The sequence below is a fragment of the Otolemur garnettii genome, unplaced genomic scaffold, assembly GCF_000181295.1.
Source record: "Otolemur garnettii isolate 467f Iridium unplaced genomic scaffold, OtoGar3 scaffold00024, whole genome shotgun sequence".
Lineage (NCBI taxonomy): Eukaryota > Metazoa > Chordata > Mammalia > Primates > Galagidae > Otolemur > Otolemur garnettii.
In genome coordinates, this window is record NW_003852419.1 from 11,585,829 (window position 1) to 11,600,632 (window position 14,804).

The window sequence follows — 14,804 nt, forward strand, 5'->3', positions numbered from 1 at the left end:
AAAAAAAAAAAAAAGGTTACAGCTTATAGGAAGGTCAGGTCTTCAGCATAAATGTCTACTCGATGATGTCAAGCATTATCACAAATATTTTTTCATATATTAGGACAAAGATAGTGGGAAAACTTCTGTGGTTGTGGGGACATGGAACCAAGAAGAGCATATTGAATGGGCTAAGAAGAATACTGCTAGAGCCTATCATCTTCAAGACGATGGTACCCAGACAGTCAGGTAAAGATTCGCTTTATTTGCCTTTGGATCTGATTAGTAGAATTTCTAAAACTCAGAATATTGAAAAACACAAAAATTTAAACATTAGCAAAATGCCTGGTCAGTTCTTATCATGGTACATCCTTTAGCTTTCTTTTCTTTTCTTGGGGAAACAACATTGTGTAATACTTAAGAGCACAATCTCTGAGGGGTGGCACCTGTGGCTCAAAGGAGTAGGGCTCCGGCTCCCATATGCTGAAGGTGGCGAGTTCAAACCCAGCCCTGGCCAAAAACTGCAAAAAAAAAAAAACCCCACAGTCTCTGAAGTTAGACAACCTGGGTTCAAATGCTGGCTCTTTGCTTACTACCTTGAAAGAATTGCGTAATCTTTTAGCCCTCACTTTTTTTTTTTTTTTAAGGTAGTAGTGCCATGGCCTCATAGCTCACAGCAACCTCAAACTCTTGGGCTGAAGCAGTTCTCTTGCCTCAGCCTCCCTAGTAGCTGGGACCATAGGCACCTGCCACAATACCTGGCTATTTTTAGAGAGGGGTCTCCCTCTTGCTCAGGCTGGTCTTAAGCCTGTGAGCTCAGGCAATCCATACACCTCAACCTCCCAGAGTGTTAAGATTATAGGCATTTGTCTAATGACATTTGTCTCAGGGTTGCTGTGACGTTTAAATGAGGTAATTCATGTAAGGGGCATGGCCTAGCAATAACTTGCAGTACCCTTTGGCTGTCACCTTTAATAGTGTGGTGGTACATTAATGAGAGAGCCAGTGTTAGTAACAATGGCTCAATTGTTTTAAAACTGCAGCTGTTATAAAATAATTGCCTCTTTCATGTGTAATCGTTGCCTGTACAAGTTATTTAATTCTATTTAAATATACCTATTTAAATATAAGTTTATTACTTAACCTTTCCAAAGTAATGATTAAAAATGGTGGAACAGCACCTGTTTCAAAAACTACCTCACATCTCTTTTGAGCTATGTGGGTATATTTTGTCCTAACAGAAGTAAATTAATTCATTTCCCAAGAATAACTAAATTTTGGCTTTTCTTGTAGTCTCTTTCTTGTCCAGTAACTTTTAAAGTATACATTCTTGTCCTTCTCAGGTGTTAACTTTGTCCTTCCTGGAACCAATAGTATTGAGAGATTATTTTCAGAATGTACTGACTTTAGGCTGACCAAAATCAAAGTTAGCAAAATTAAGACATAAACATTTAAGTATTAATAACATACTAAACAGCTTGACTTTTCCTTATCCTTATAAGTATATGTTTCACGTGAAAGTAGTTTATGGTATTACGTGCAATAAATATTGAAGCATGGGCGTGTTAGACTGGCAAAATTAAAGCTTTTCTTTGGATCCTGCTCATTTAAGATTTATAGCTTGTTGTAAGCTCTACCTTTTGTACTATAGTACCTATGCTGCAGTATTTTAATAAGAGTAGCTTGATAGAGGACAGAAACTATTCACAAAACAATATACTCAGCTGGGGCAACGGATAACTTTAAAACAACTTTTTAAAAAGGAGTCTTAAAAAAAAAAGTCTAACTATAGTTATTTATACTTAAATCAATAATATGCAAGTTGAAGATCATTATTATTAGTTAAGCCAGTACAGAGTATCTCTAATTTATATTTTCTTTATAGAATCTGAATGACTATCTCTGTGACATAACCCTAAAAATACTTTTTAAAAATATTTTCTAGTCATTTTTTAACTAATGCAAAACTGATCACCTCTAACCATTTTCTCATTCTACCCATTACAGTTATTCTGAATTAGCAAGATTTAGTTTAATAAAGCTTGTGTGTTTCTCTGATTCAGGATGGTGTCACATTTTTATGGAAATGGAGATATTTGTGATATAACTGACAAACCAAGACAGGTGACTGTAAAACTAAAGTAAGTTAGACTATAAAATCATGCTTTATGCCTTTCTCTTTTATCTGCTTCTTATGAATGTTTTATATATAAAATATTATACATAATTATTAAGTTATTTAGTAAATATTAAACTATACAGGGTTCACTTGAATAGGATTTTTATAGCTTAAGAAAATTATTAAAAATAATCTTATTTTATATGATTTCGGCAGTACCTTAAAATACTCTCTGTTTTAGGTGTAAAGAATCAGAGTCTCCTCATGCTGTTACTGTATATATGCTAGAGCCTCACTCCTGTCAGTATATTCTTGGGGTAAGTAAAAAGAAAATAATGAATTCATTTGGGGGCCACATTTTAATTTTTTCTCATTAAGAGTCTAAAAAGGACTTTCAGTAGTCTCCAAGACTTAATATAGCCCACATACCACTTCTGTGATATCTGGAATGTTTTTTTTTTTTTTTGAGGTATAATTTACATAAAATAAAATGCACAGATCTTAAGTGTTGAGTTGATAAATTTTGATAATTTTATGCACCCATGTATCACCCAAAACAAGGTAATCTGTCACTGCAGAAAGTTCTCTCCTACCCTTTTATAGTAAACACCCCTAGTACTGCTCAAAGATGCTCTTTTCTGATTTCTGATGCCATTGATTAGTTTTGCCTCATATTCCATGTGAATGTAATCATATAGCTCGTAATTTGTTTATATACTGTATTTTTTTATTTTTGATGTTTTTGATTTGTTATGCTGATATGTAATATTTGAATATATGTACATGTGTTATCCTATAAATAAATCACATGTACCCAATAAATATCATTTTTATTTTATTAAAATACCATTTTATTTTATTAAATACCATTTGAATATATGTACATGTGTTATCCTATAAATAAATCACATGTACCCAATAAATGGGTACAGTACATGTGCTGTTTTGTTACCAGCATAGAATGTGTAATGATTAAATCAGGGTATTTATTTATAGGATATTTCTGTTACCATGAACATTTATCATTTCAAGTCCTAACTTCTGACTGTTTTGAAATATGGACTATAATGTCAGCTGTAGTCATCTACTGTGCTATCAAACAATAGAATTTATTCCTTCTATCTAACTGTACCCATTAACTAACCATCTTCATCCCCCTCTCACACTCTTCCCAGCCTTTCTTTATACTCTCTCCCTCCATGAGATCATCATTTTTAGTTCCTACTCACGAGAATATGTGATATTTATCTTTCTCTGGCTGCCTTATTTCACTTAACATAATGACTTTCAGTTCTACCCATGTTGCTGCAGATGGCATGATTTCCTTCTTTTTTATGGCTGAATAATAACGATTATGTAATTTGTTTTTTACTTTATTCATCCATTGGTGGACCACTGAGGTTGATTCCATAACTTTGCTTGTGAATAGTGCTACAGTAAACACAGGAATGCAGTTTATCCCTTTGATGTACTAATTTCTTTTCCTTGGATGAATACCCAGTAGTGGGATTGCTGGATCATATGGCAGTTACATTTTCTGTATTTTGAGAACTATCCATACTCTTGTCCAAATGGTTGTACTAATTTAATATTCCTACCAACAGTGGTGAGAATTTCCTTTTATAGCATAACATTCTTGAGACTCAACCATGTTTAATGTCTCAGTACTTCATTCTCTTTTTATTGCTGATCAGTATTCTTTTGTATAACCATACAACATGTGCTTATCCATTCTTGTAAAGATGTACATTTCATTTGTTTGGGGGGTTTCATTATTATTAATGAGGCTACTATGAACATTTTCTTTCAATTCCTATTTGTTTATATTTTCATTTCTTTTGGAATACCTAGGAGTTGAATTCCTGGATTATAGATTAAATGTATGTTTAACTATTACCAAACAGTTCTTCAAAGTGGTTGTACCATGTTACACTCCTACCACCCATGTATGAAAGTTCAGTTGCTCAAGTATCTCAAGAATGGAAGAAAAAGTATCTAATATACACAGCCCTATTTTGAAACTAATTCATAGCTTTTATAGGAATGTCATAACCTAATTATAGCCTTAGAATATGGGAAGGGGGTGGGAAGGTGAGGTGAGGGGGGAGGATGGGAGGAGGAAGGGAGATTGGTAGGGTCACCTCTGGTTTTTCTTACAAGGGTACAAGTGAATCTTTCTAAAAGCAGAGAATGAACGTTTTAACTCAATAACTAAGAAAATGACATGAAGGTTATCTTGACCAGTTTGATGAGAGTATTTCAAAATGTACATGAAAACAGCACACTGTACCCCATGAATGCATTAATGTACACAGTTATGGTATAAGAAATAAAAAAAAAAACCCAAATTATACTCTTATCAGTAGTAGATGAAAATAACTTTCTCCTCATACTTTTTTTCCATGATGAAGCTAATTAAATGTCCATCTATTTTTATATGTTACTTTCATCATATTTTTATTTCCAACATTCTTTTATACTTGGATGCTTAAGCTATTTCTTTTTTATGAAAACTTCACGTTTATTCATTAAAAAATTATTGAATAAAAAAATACAATTAAAAAAATAAAGAAAAAAAAAGAAAGTTCAGTTGCTCCACACCCTCACTAACATTTGGTCTTTGGTCTTGTCATTCTTTTGTTGCTCCACACCCTCACTAACATTTGGTCTTTGGTCTTGTCATCCTTTTGTTGCTCCACACCCTCACTAACATTTGGTCTTTGGTCTTGTCATTCTTTTGTTTTGGTCATTTTAGTGGTTTTAATCTGCATTCCCCATATGAATAATGATGTTGAGCACCCCATGCCATTATTGGCATTCATATATCTTCTCTTGTGAAGTATGTAGACAAATCTTAAAGAAAAATTATTCTGACACTTATTAAAACAGTAAGGAAGAATTTATTCAGGGATATTGCATTATGTGACAAGACTATTAACCACAAAGGAAGATAGAGCTCAACTCTATCAGCAAAGATGGCTGGAGATTAATGGCCAACAAACAGAATGGGGAGGAGTGGTGAGTGGATGGAAAGTTACTAGGAGGAGGCATCAAGGTAGGGGGATTCTTGTTAAACTGGCTTAACAGGATTCTTGCTGGAGGCAGGCCAGTGTACTCAGATATTGAGGGTGGGGGGTCTATGTAATCTGACTTGGCAGGATTCTTGCTACAACTGGAATATGCAAGCCAAAGACAGGACCCAAGGATGAGGCCCTAAAAGAGAAGTCACAGAGGTCTGAATAAAGTTTGGTCAAGGAGAGATTCTTTCTCAGTCTTCTACCCATTTTTTGGTTATTTGTCTTACTGCTTATTTATAAGAATTCAAATATATTCTGGATATGAGCTCTTTATAATTCTCTTGCACTTATTTTTTTCTCAGTCTATGGCTTGTCTGTTCTTTTTTTTTTTTTTTTTTTTAATTGAGACAGAGTCTGACTTTGTCATGTCAGTAGAGTGCTATGGCATCATAACTCACAGCAATCTCAAACTCATGGGCTCAAGCAATTCTACTGCCGCAGCCTCCCAGGTAGCTGAGACTATAAGCACCTGCCCCAGTGCTTGGCTGTTTTAGAGATGAGGTCTCCCTCTGGCTCAGGCTGTTCTCAAACCTGTGAGCTCAGGCAGTCTAGCCACCTTGGCCTCCCAAGTGCCGAGATTACAGACAGACATGAACCACTGTACCTGGCCTCAGGGTCTCTTTTTATTCCTACTTTTTTTCCTTTATTTCAATTTGGTGTTATTAATCAAGTTCACTGATTGTTTTGTTGTATCAACTCCATTGAATGAATTTATCTCTGAAATAGTTTTTATCTCTAGCATTTCCATTTGGTTTTTTTTAAATGGTTTTTTCTCTGCTGAAATTTTCTGTCTAGTCATATATGTTGTCTACATTTTTCCACTATATCCTTCATTATATGTATCATAATTATTATAACATCTGATAATTTCAACATCTGGCCCATCTTTGGGTTACATTTTTCTTTGCTATTTACTTTATTTATTTTTTTTTTTTTGAGACAGAGCCTCAAGCTGTCCCCCTGGGTAGAGTGCTGTGGCATCACAGCTCACAGCAACCTCCAACTCCTGGGCTCAAGCGAGTCTCCTGCCTCTGCCTCCCAAGTAGCTGGGACCACAGGCACCAGCCACAGCACCTGGCTATTTTTTGGTTGCAGCCGTCATTGTTGTTTGGCAGGCCCGGGCTGGATTCGAACCCGCCACCTTAGGTGTATGTGGCTGGTGCCTTAGCTATTTGAGCCACAGGCACCGAGCTGCTTTGCTATTTACTTTAAACACAATTGATTATTTTATCATAATGTTTTATCATTTTTGTTATGTAAGATCTAGCTATGTATTCCTCCCTCCTTCCTGTCCTTTCCTCCTTTTCTCTCTCCCCTCATTTACTTAGAGATTAAAATATTTTCTCCACCTCACCTGTAGTCCCGGCTACTTGGGAGGCTGAGGCAAGAGAATCGCTTGTGCCCAGAGTTTGAGGTTGCTGTGAGCTAAGACTCCACAGCACTCTGCCAGGGCAACAAAGTGAGACTGTCTCAAGAAAAAAAAAAATTTTTTTTTCTCTACCTATCTACTAATATTCTATATGGGTGAGTAAGAGTTGTTTTTCAGAAAGCTTAATTTATAGAAATAATGCTATTGTCCAAAACAAGAACTTATATTCATTTAGCAGAATAATACTGAATAAAGTATATACTCCGCTTAGCAACTTCTTAATGACTTTTTGTTGTTCTCATTCTTTAGGTTGAATCTCCAGTGATCTGTAAAATCTTAGATACAGCAGATGAAAATGGACTTCTTTCTCTCCCCAACTAAAGTATATTAAAGTGGAAGAAGGAAAAGATTGGAAGTCAATGATGATTTCTGTCTGACTGTGTGTCTCATTGTAGAGTTCTTAGCCACCTGACCTCACCTAAAGGATCATATAAAAGGACTCTCAACCACTCTGTGAATATATATGTGTATATAAGAGGTTATTGATAAACTTTTAAGGCAGACGTGTGTCTTATTTTTTTCATATTTGTTGTCTTAGGAACAGATTGTGTTTTTGCTTTGCTTGGATAATGTGATTCCAAAATAAATCTCATCCAAGCGCGTTAGAGTTCAGCCTAATCAAATGTCATAATTGTACCTATTGAAATTTTTTTAAATAACAGATTTATTATGTAAATTATAATATATTTAACTAGCTAATGAAGAAAGGAATTGATAGAAGATTGTTTAAATGAGAGACCATGTAAAATATGTAAATTCTAGTGCCTAAAATCCTTTCAACAAATTTTTATAAAGCAAATGCTCTCTGCCAGGCTTTAAAGTAGACACTGGGCACATTGTAGAGCCTTCATGTGCATTTTCCTCACCTTTGTTAATCTCAAGGAATTCTTTTTGTAGTAGGTTGCTTTTTTCTCAGAACATTTACCTGTTTCTTTCTCCTCCTTATGAGTGTGTTTACTCCCAGAGTATGTATCTGGTGTAGATAGTTGGTGATTCTTCTCTGACTTAGAATGATTTATCTAACAGAAGACACTGTGCTGGCTATCCATTGTATTTGCCTCCTGTATATACTGATCAAGTTCTGGATACTTTACAGCACAATATTTATTTTAAAATGAATAAAATGTCCACAAGCAGTGTTGTCATGTAGTCAATGGTAGCTTATTCAGTTCCTTTATTTTTTCATTATCCTGTTGAATACATTTTAAACATATCTGAACGAGGACAGAAAAGAGCTATAAATCCTTTACTTTTTCTTCTTTTCAGTAGCACTGGCCGAGGATATTTTAGTTTAAGGAATGGTTAATATAATTGACTATTTTAAGGTTATTTGTAGATTTTAGTAGGGAAGAATGCATAAAGAGCAGTTCACTTTGAATTCAAACCTAGATCAAAATCCTATCTTTAAATTACTATGTATACATGGTCAAACAATTAAGTTCACAAACTCATCCTAGAAGTGCTACATGCCTCATTGCTGAATATCACTCTAGTCACTTTGAGAGTATTCCCCTTGGCTATCTGGGATGAATTCACAAACTTAATTGTCAGACCTTGTATAGTAAGAAAAACCAAACTGTTTCTCCTATTCTTGTACTCAGCGCAGCACAGAACACTTTAGTTAACAGAAATGCGGGTTTTTCTTGACATTAACCAATTGCCTGATACCAGTTGGGTGCTCTACAGTTCAGTTCAATGCTGACACCTATCTACTTGAAGATAGCATCAGATCTCACAAGTAAAGGACTCAGTCCCACAGCAGGGCCCCCACTTCAAATGCCAGTTGCCAGTCTCCACGGCTTTAGACCAACCAGCTCTAAATGAGGAGTTCCCATGATCTCCTCAGGTTCAAAGATTTGCTAGAATGTCTTACAGAAACTGGGGAAGCCCTGGTGTTTACCAGTTTATATAAAGTACAACTGAGGAACAGCTAGATGGAAGAGAGGCGTAAGGCAAGGTGTGAAAGGGCACAGAGCTTCTAGGCCCTCTCCGGCAGGCCACCTTCCTGGCACCAGGTTCAGTAACCTGCACGTTCATAAGATCACAAAAGTTTTTACAGAGCTTAACCTTTTCAGGTCAGTGGATGGGACTGAAAGTCCCATCCCTCTAATCCAGTGTTTTTCAACCTTTACTATCTCACAGCACACTTGAGCCTATAGTTAAACTTCCACGGCATGCTTAAATTATGTTGATCAAATAAAAGAATATACTTACTGTGCTTTGAACTTCTTTTAGAAATAATTAATGATCTTTAAAATTTTTCAGGGCACACCTAAGATCCTCTCATGGCACACTGGTTGAAAATCATTGCTCTGATCCCTTGGTCTTTGTGGTAAGCAGCCCAATCCTGAGTAACCTCATTAGCATAAACTGGTGTGATGATAGAAAGGGTCTTGTTAAGAATAATAAGACATTCATCAGAAAATTCCCAGGGTTTTAGGTAAGGAGCTCTGTGTCAGGAACCTGGGACAAAGATCAAATATACTGTAATACATGCTGGCTCTGTGAGCCTGGACATATAAATGACTCCCTTTGAGCCTCATTTACTCTTTTTTTTTTTGAGACAGAGTCTCACTTTGTCGCCCTTGATAGAGTGCTGTGGCATTACAGCTCACAGCAACCTTCAACTCTTGGGCTTAAGCAATTCTCTTGCCTCAGCCTTCCGAGTAGCTGGGACTATAGGCACCCACCACAATGCCTGGCTTTTTCTGTTGTTGCTGTTTTAGCTGGCTGGGGCCGGATTCAAACCTGCCACCCTCAGTATATGGGGCCAGCACCCTACCCACCGAACCACAGGCACTGCCCTCATTTACTCATTTGTAGAGAGAATACTTAACTTCATAAAGTGGTTGTTTCAGTACATTAATTTTACTGCATGTAAAGGTGTAGCCCAGTACTTGCACCAGGTTCCCAAGAAGTGTAAAATTGCTTCCTTATATTGCTCTTGTCTCTATTAATAGAAGATCAAAGACCAACATCGTTTAAATTAATTTATTCCATGAATTATAAAATCATTTATTATATCAATGAATTAAAACAATTACTGAGTGGCACCTGTGGCACAGTGTTTAGGGCGCCAGTCCCATGTACCAAGGATGATGGGTTCAAACCCAGCCCCAGCCAAACTACTCAGGAGGCTGAGGTAAGGGAATCGCTTAAGTCTAGGAGTTCGAAGTTGCTGTGAGCTGTGACACCATCACCCTCTACAGAGAATGCTAAAGTAAGACTCTGTCTCTAAAAAATAACTAAATAAAAATAAAACAATTACTATGACATTTCATCTTGGTGATAAGGGGGAAGGAAGTTAGACTATACTTTGAGAATACTTAGAATAAACTATCTTAAGGCTCAGCACCTGTAGCTCAGCAGCTAGGGCACCAGCCACATACACCAGGGCTGGTGGGTTTGAACTCAGCCTGGGCCTGCCAAACAATATAATAACAACTACAGCAAAAAAATAGCCAGGCGTCATGGGCACCTGGAGTGCCAGCTACTTGGGAGACTGAGGCAAGAGAATCGCTTAAGCCCAAGAGTTTGAGGTTGCTGTGAACTGTGATGCCACAGCACTCTACCAAGGGCCACATAGTGAGACTCTGTCTCAAAAAAAAAAAAAGAATAAACTATCTTAGAAGACTGAAAAGAATCTCAAAAACTATTAGAATAGCTTACCAAGGAAGATTTTAAAAATAGAAGTCATTATTTCAAAGTAAAACAGTTTTATAAGCACCTTCTAGGTGGGCATGATGGTATATACCTGCAGTCCCAGCTACTCAAGAGGCTGAGGCAGGAGGATCACTACTCAAGAAACTGAGCCCAGGAGTACAAGGTCACGGTGGCTATAATTTGGCCTGGGCAACAGCCAGACTGTCTTTATTTAAAAAAAAAAAAAAAAAAAGCCTTCTGTCTTGGCTAACATATCTCCAACTTAATTGAGGTTAGGAATTAGTCAAGATAGCTCTCTATCCCTTCTGGATGTTTTTTTTTTCCTTTTTTGAGACAGAGTCTCACTTTGTCACCCTAGTTGCATCACAGCTCACAGCAACCTCATACTCTTGGGCTTAAGCGAATCTCTTGCCTTAGCCTCCCAAGTACCTGGACTACAGGCACCTGCCATAACACCCAGCTATTTTATAGAGACAGGGTCTCACTCTTGCTTAGGCTGGTCTCAAACTCGTGAGCTCAGGCAATCCACCTGCCTCCACCTCCCAGAATGCTAGGATTACAGGCATGAGCCACTGCACCCGGCCCCCTCCCTTCTGGATCTTGAGTCCACTGTCAATAGCCTATGAAGCCTCATTTGGTCTCCAAATTGTTTGCTGCTACCTCCATTACATAGTCTTTTTATTTATTTATTTATTTTTTTGAGACATGTCTCAAGCTGTCACCCTGGGTAGAGTGCTATTGCATCACAGCTCACAGCAACCTCCAACTCCTGGGCTTAAGCGATTCTCTTGCCTCAGCCTCCCAAGTAGCTGGAACTACAGGTACCTGCCACAGCACCTGGCTATTTTTTGGTTGTAGTTGTCATTGTTGTTTGGCAGACCCAGGCTGGATTCAAACCCGCCAGCTTCGGTGTATGTGGCTGGTGCCTTAGCCACTGAGCTATAGGCACCAAGCCATAGACACTCTTCTATATAAGCAGACTGCATTCCTAATGTGGGGCAAAAGGGGTGGAGAATTGCTCAGCTACAATATGCCTGATGCACTTTGAAAAGTCTATCTCCAGGTGGAGACTGCTAAAATCAGTACTATCCTGAGCTGTGCCTGTGATTCAAGGAGTGAGGCACCGACCCCATATACCAGAGGTGGCGGGTTCAAGCCCAGGCCCGGCCAAAAATGCAAAAAGAAAAAGAATTCAGTACTATCCAACACCTACTAACTCAGATTCTGTACGACAGGGCCTAAGAATCTGCATTTTAAATGAACTTACCAAGGTGTTCTCTTTGCTTTAAATAAATTCTTCAGTGATTGAAAGTCACTGACTTAGGGACTTTACTTTCAATGATTTCATTCCCTGAAATGGGGATTTCAGGGAAATAAATAGTAACTGGTCTTCACAAGGAGGTTGAGACATGGAGACTATTGGGGGAGAGGGAGAGCATTTTAACTTTAACCTGCTTTTCTTAAAATTGCCACTAGGTGGGGCTTGTGTGTCAGCCCTAGTTTATATCCTGAATTAAAGGGATGTTGGCAACAAACTGTCTCAAAACTGAATAGTATGCATTGTGTACAGTCCCCAGTGAACTATCCTTTTTAATCAGCAGGATACCAAAAGGCTGACCTGATTTCTGACAATGCTTATTGCCTAGTACATAATCAGGCCAAATTGTTGACCCAGTAGCAACAAAGATCTAACATAAAAGGGCTTAAACTAAACAGGAAAATAAAATCAAGACAAAATTTTCAATAAATAGGTTTGCAATTAGAGCTTCAAATGAAAATAAATATCAGCTACCCTAGAATCTGATCTGAAACTCTTCCAGTGTTGGGGGATTTTACTTACCAGTGCTTATATTTCCATTTGAATATAGAAAGAACTATCCTTCATGTGTATGGATTCTTTTTTTTTTTTTTTTTTTTTTTGCAGTTTTTGGCCGAGGCCAGGTTTGAACCCACCACCTCCAGTATATGGGGCCAGTGCCCTACTCCTTTGAGCTACTACCTATGTATTTGGATTCTTATAATGAGCTACTAAAGTAGGATTTCAAAGTATGTTGCCATGGTGACATGGTTTAAAAGAAAGCTATTTCTTTGTTTTTTAGTTTTGTTTTTTTTTAAATAAAAATCAGGGTCTGGCTATGTTGCCCAGACATGATCGTACTAGGGATCTGCAGGAAAGATTTGACCTGCATTTCTGACCTTGTTTAGTTCACCCTTCTTAGACAACATGGTGGTCCCTCACTGCCAGGAGGTCACCATATTGATGCTGAACTTAGTGTGGACACCCAATCAGCTTAGTGCACTATCGCCCAGAATTCAAAGTTCTTCTGCTGCACCCTCCAAAGTACTGGGGACTACAGGTTTGTGACGCCACACCAAGCTCCATTTCTTTTTTTTATTTGTTTGGCAGGGGTGGTAAAGAAACCATGGAGCCTATGCTCCTAAGAGCATGTTTTATATTGTATGCCATTTGTCTCAAAAGTGAGTTGTATAAGCAGGCAAGATGATGTGTGGGGTTAATGGAAGAAAATATCAGAAGTTTTACTATGTATTAGTTTTTCATGGGTGAAGGATGAATTAGGTGGGGCATGGTGGCTCACGCCTATAATCCCAGCACTTGGGAGTCTAAGGTTAGTGGATTGTCTGAGCTCACTTGTTCGAAGCCAGCCTGAGCAAGAGTGAGATCCCACCTCTAAAAATAGCTGAGTGTTGTGCAGGTGCCTGTAGTCCCAGCTACTTGGAAGAATGAGGCAAGAGAATCATCTAAGCCCAAGAGTTTGAGGTTGATGTGATCTGTGACACCACAGCACTCTACCTAGAGGAACAAAGGGAGACTCTGTCTCAAAAAATAAAAAAAGGTGAATTAAGTTTCACTAATATTTAATACATGGGCTGATGCTGGTCCATAGTGTCAATCTTAATGAGAAGGTCTCGGCTCATAAACAAAACATCTTGAAGGAAGAGGGGGCATTGCATTCATAGAGGAGTTGATGGAGATACCCTCCTTTATTCTTCACCTTCACCGCATTACCGGATTATAGGATAAACTAACGCCCCCATTACTTTCCAGAAAATGGAATTTTCACTTTAAGTATTAGTATCAAGAACATATATTATAAAGTTAAATAATCAATCAGAATTATGATGTGGAGGTTAAAAGGTTACTTCCACCAGCCATGACTCTAATCAATGAGGTCTTGTCATTGCCTCTGTTAGAAATGTGAGAAATATTTTCATTAGCAGTTAGAAGAACCTATGATTTAAAGACTACTGGAAAACAAAGGTGAACCTGACAATCTCAGAACTAAAATGAAAAAGAGAAGACCAAAATTACTAACACACCCACTTGTACATTTTGAAGCATTTAATATTTTTTTACATTTGAAATAAAAAGTGTTTACCACAAGCTAGTAAATCAAGCCAGACTTCTAGAAATAGTAACCAACTCAACTACCAAAGACTTTTGTAAAACTAAAATAGTGCCAAAATAAAACTAAAATATCTCAGATCTGGTCAGATACTGCATTATATATTTCAAGATATCTATGAAAATGCTTTCTAGTAATGTTGAATAGAAAAATTGTACTTTGCCTTGAATTTAAGAAAAAATATAACATAGCTTTTTGCATGATTTCCCAAAGCACAAACATAATTTTCATTTTGTAAGTATGTAATATTAAAGGTTGAACTTTTTTAAAGTTATAATAGTTTAGTGTTTGAAAACACAGTCAAATTTATATTCTATATTCAGCCAATAATGTAGCCAAAAACAGTGAACTTTGATTTTAACAGTTCAGCATCTCTGCGTCCTCAGTGAAATAGTAGTTCTCAGTTAGTCATCAGTGGTCCTTGATGCCAGTAAAAATGAATTTCTTCATTTAAGACTTTTTCCAGCCGGGTGCAGTGGCTTACAACTACAATCCTAGCACTCCACAAAGCAGGTGGATTGATTGAGCTCAGGAATTCAAGATCAGCCTGAGTGAGACCCTGTCTCTAAAAATAGCTAGGCATTGTGGTAGGCACCTGTAGTCCCCCTACATGGACGGCTGAGGCAAGAGAATCACTTGAACCCAAGAGTTGGAGGCTGCTGTGAGCATGATGCCACAGCAGTCTACTGAGAGTGACAAAATGAGACTCTATAAATCTTTTTTTCACTGAAATTGAACCCACACCTCTCACCCCCACACAAAAACTGGCTCTCACTGGATAAAAGATTGAAGCTTAAGACATGAAACATAAAAATTCTAGAAGAAAGTATGGGGAAAACTCTTGACAATATCAGCCGGGGAAAAGATTTTATGAAGAAGACTGTGAGGTGGAATTGCAGCAACACCAAAAATAAATAAATGGGGCACGATCAAGCGAAAAAGCTTCTACACAGCTAAGGGTATAACAACTAAAGCAACAGACAACCTTCAGAATGGGAGCAGATAATTGTATGCTACGAATCTGACAAAGGACTGATAACTGGAATCTACAGAAAAGAGCAAACAATCCCATTTATAAGTGGGCAAAAGACAGGAACAGAATCTTCTCTGAA

At 37.5% G+C, this 14,804-nt stretch overlaps 1 protein-coding gene across 1 annotated transcript in view; it reads left to right on the forward strand.

The window, feature by feature from the left end:
• The window catches only part of ERLEC1 (endoplasmic reticulum lectin 1), a 33,754-nt gene extending 26,001 nt beyond the window's left edge, over nt 1-7,753 (forward strand). The window contains exons 11-14 of the mRNA XM_003787913.3: nt 104-228; nt 2,043-2,120; nt 2,340-2,415; nt 6,854-7,753. Coding sequence (XP_003787961.1) covers nt 104-228; nt 2,043-2,120; nt 2,340-2,415; nt 6,854-6,925 — 351 coding nt within the window. The 3' untranslated portion in view covers nt 6,926-7,753. The remainder of the gene's footprint in view (nt 1-103; nt 229-2,042; nt 2,121-2,339; nt 2,416-6,853) is intronic.
• Nucleotides 7,754-14,804: the final 7,051 nt, after the last annotated feature.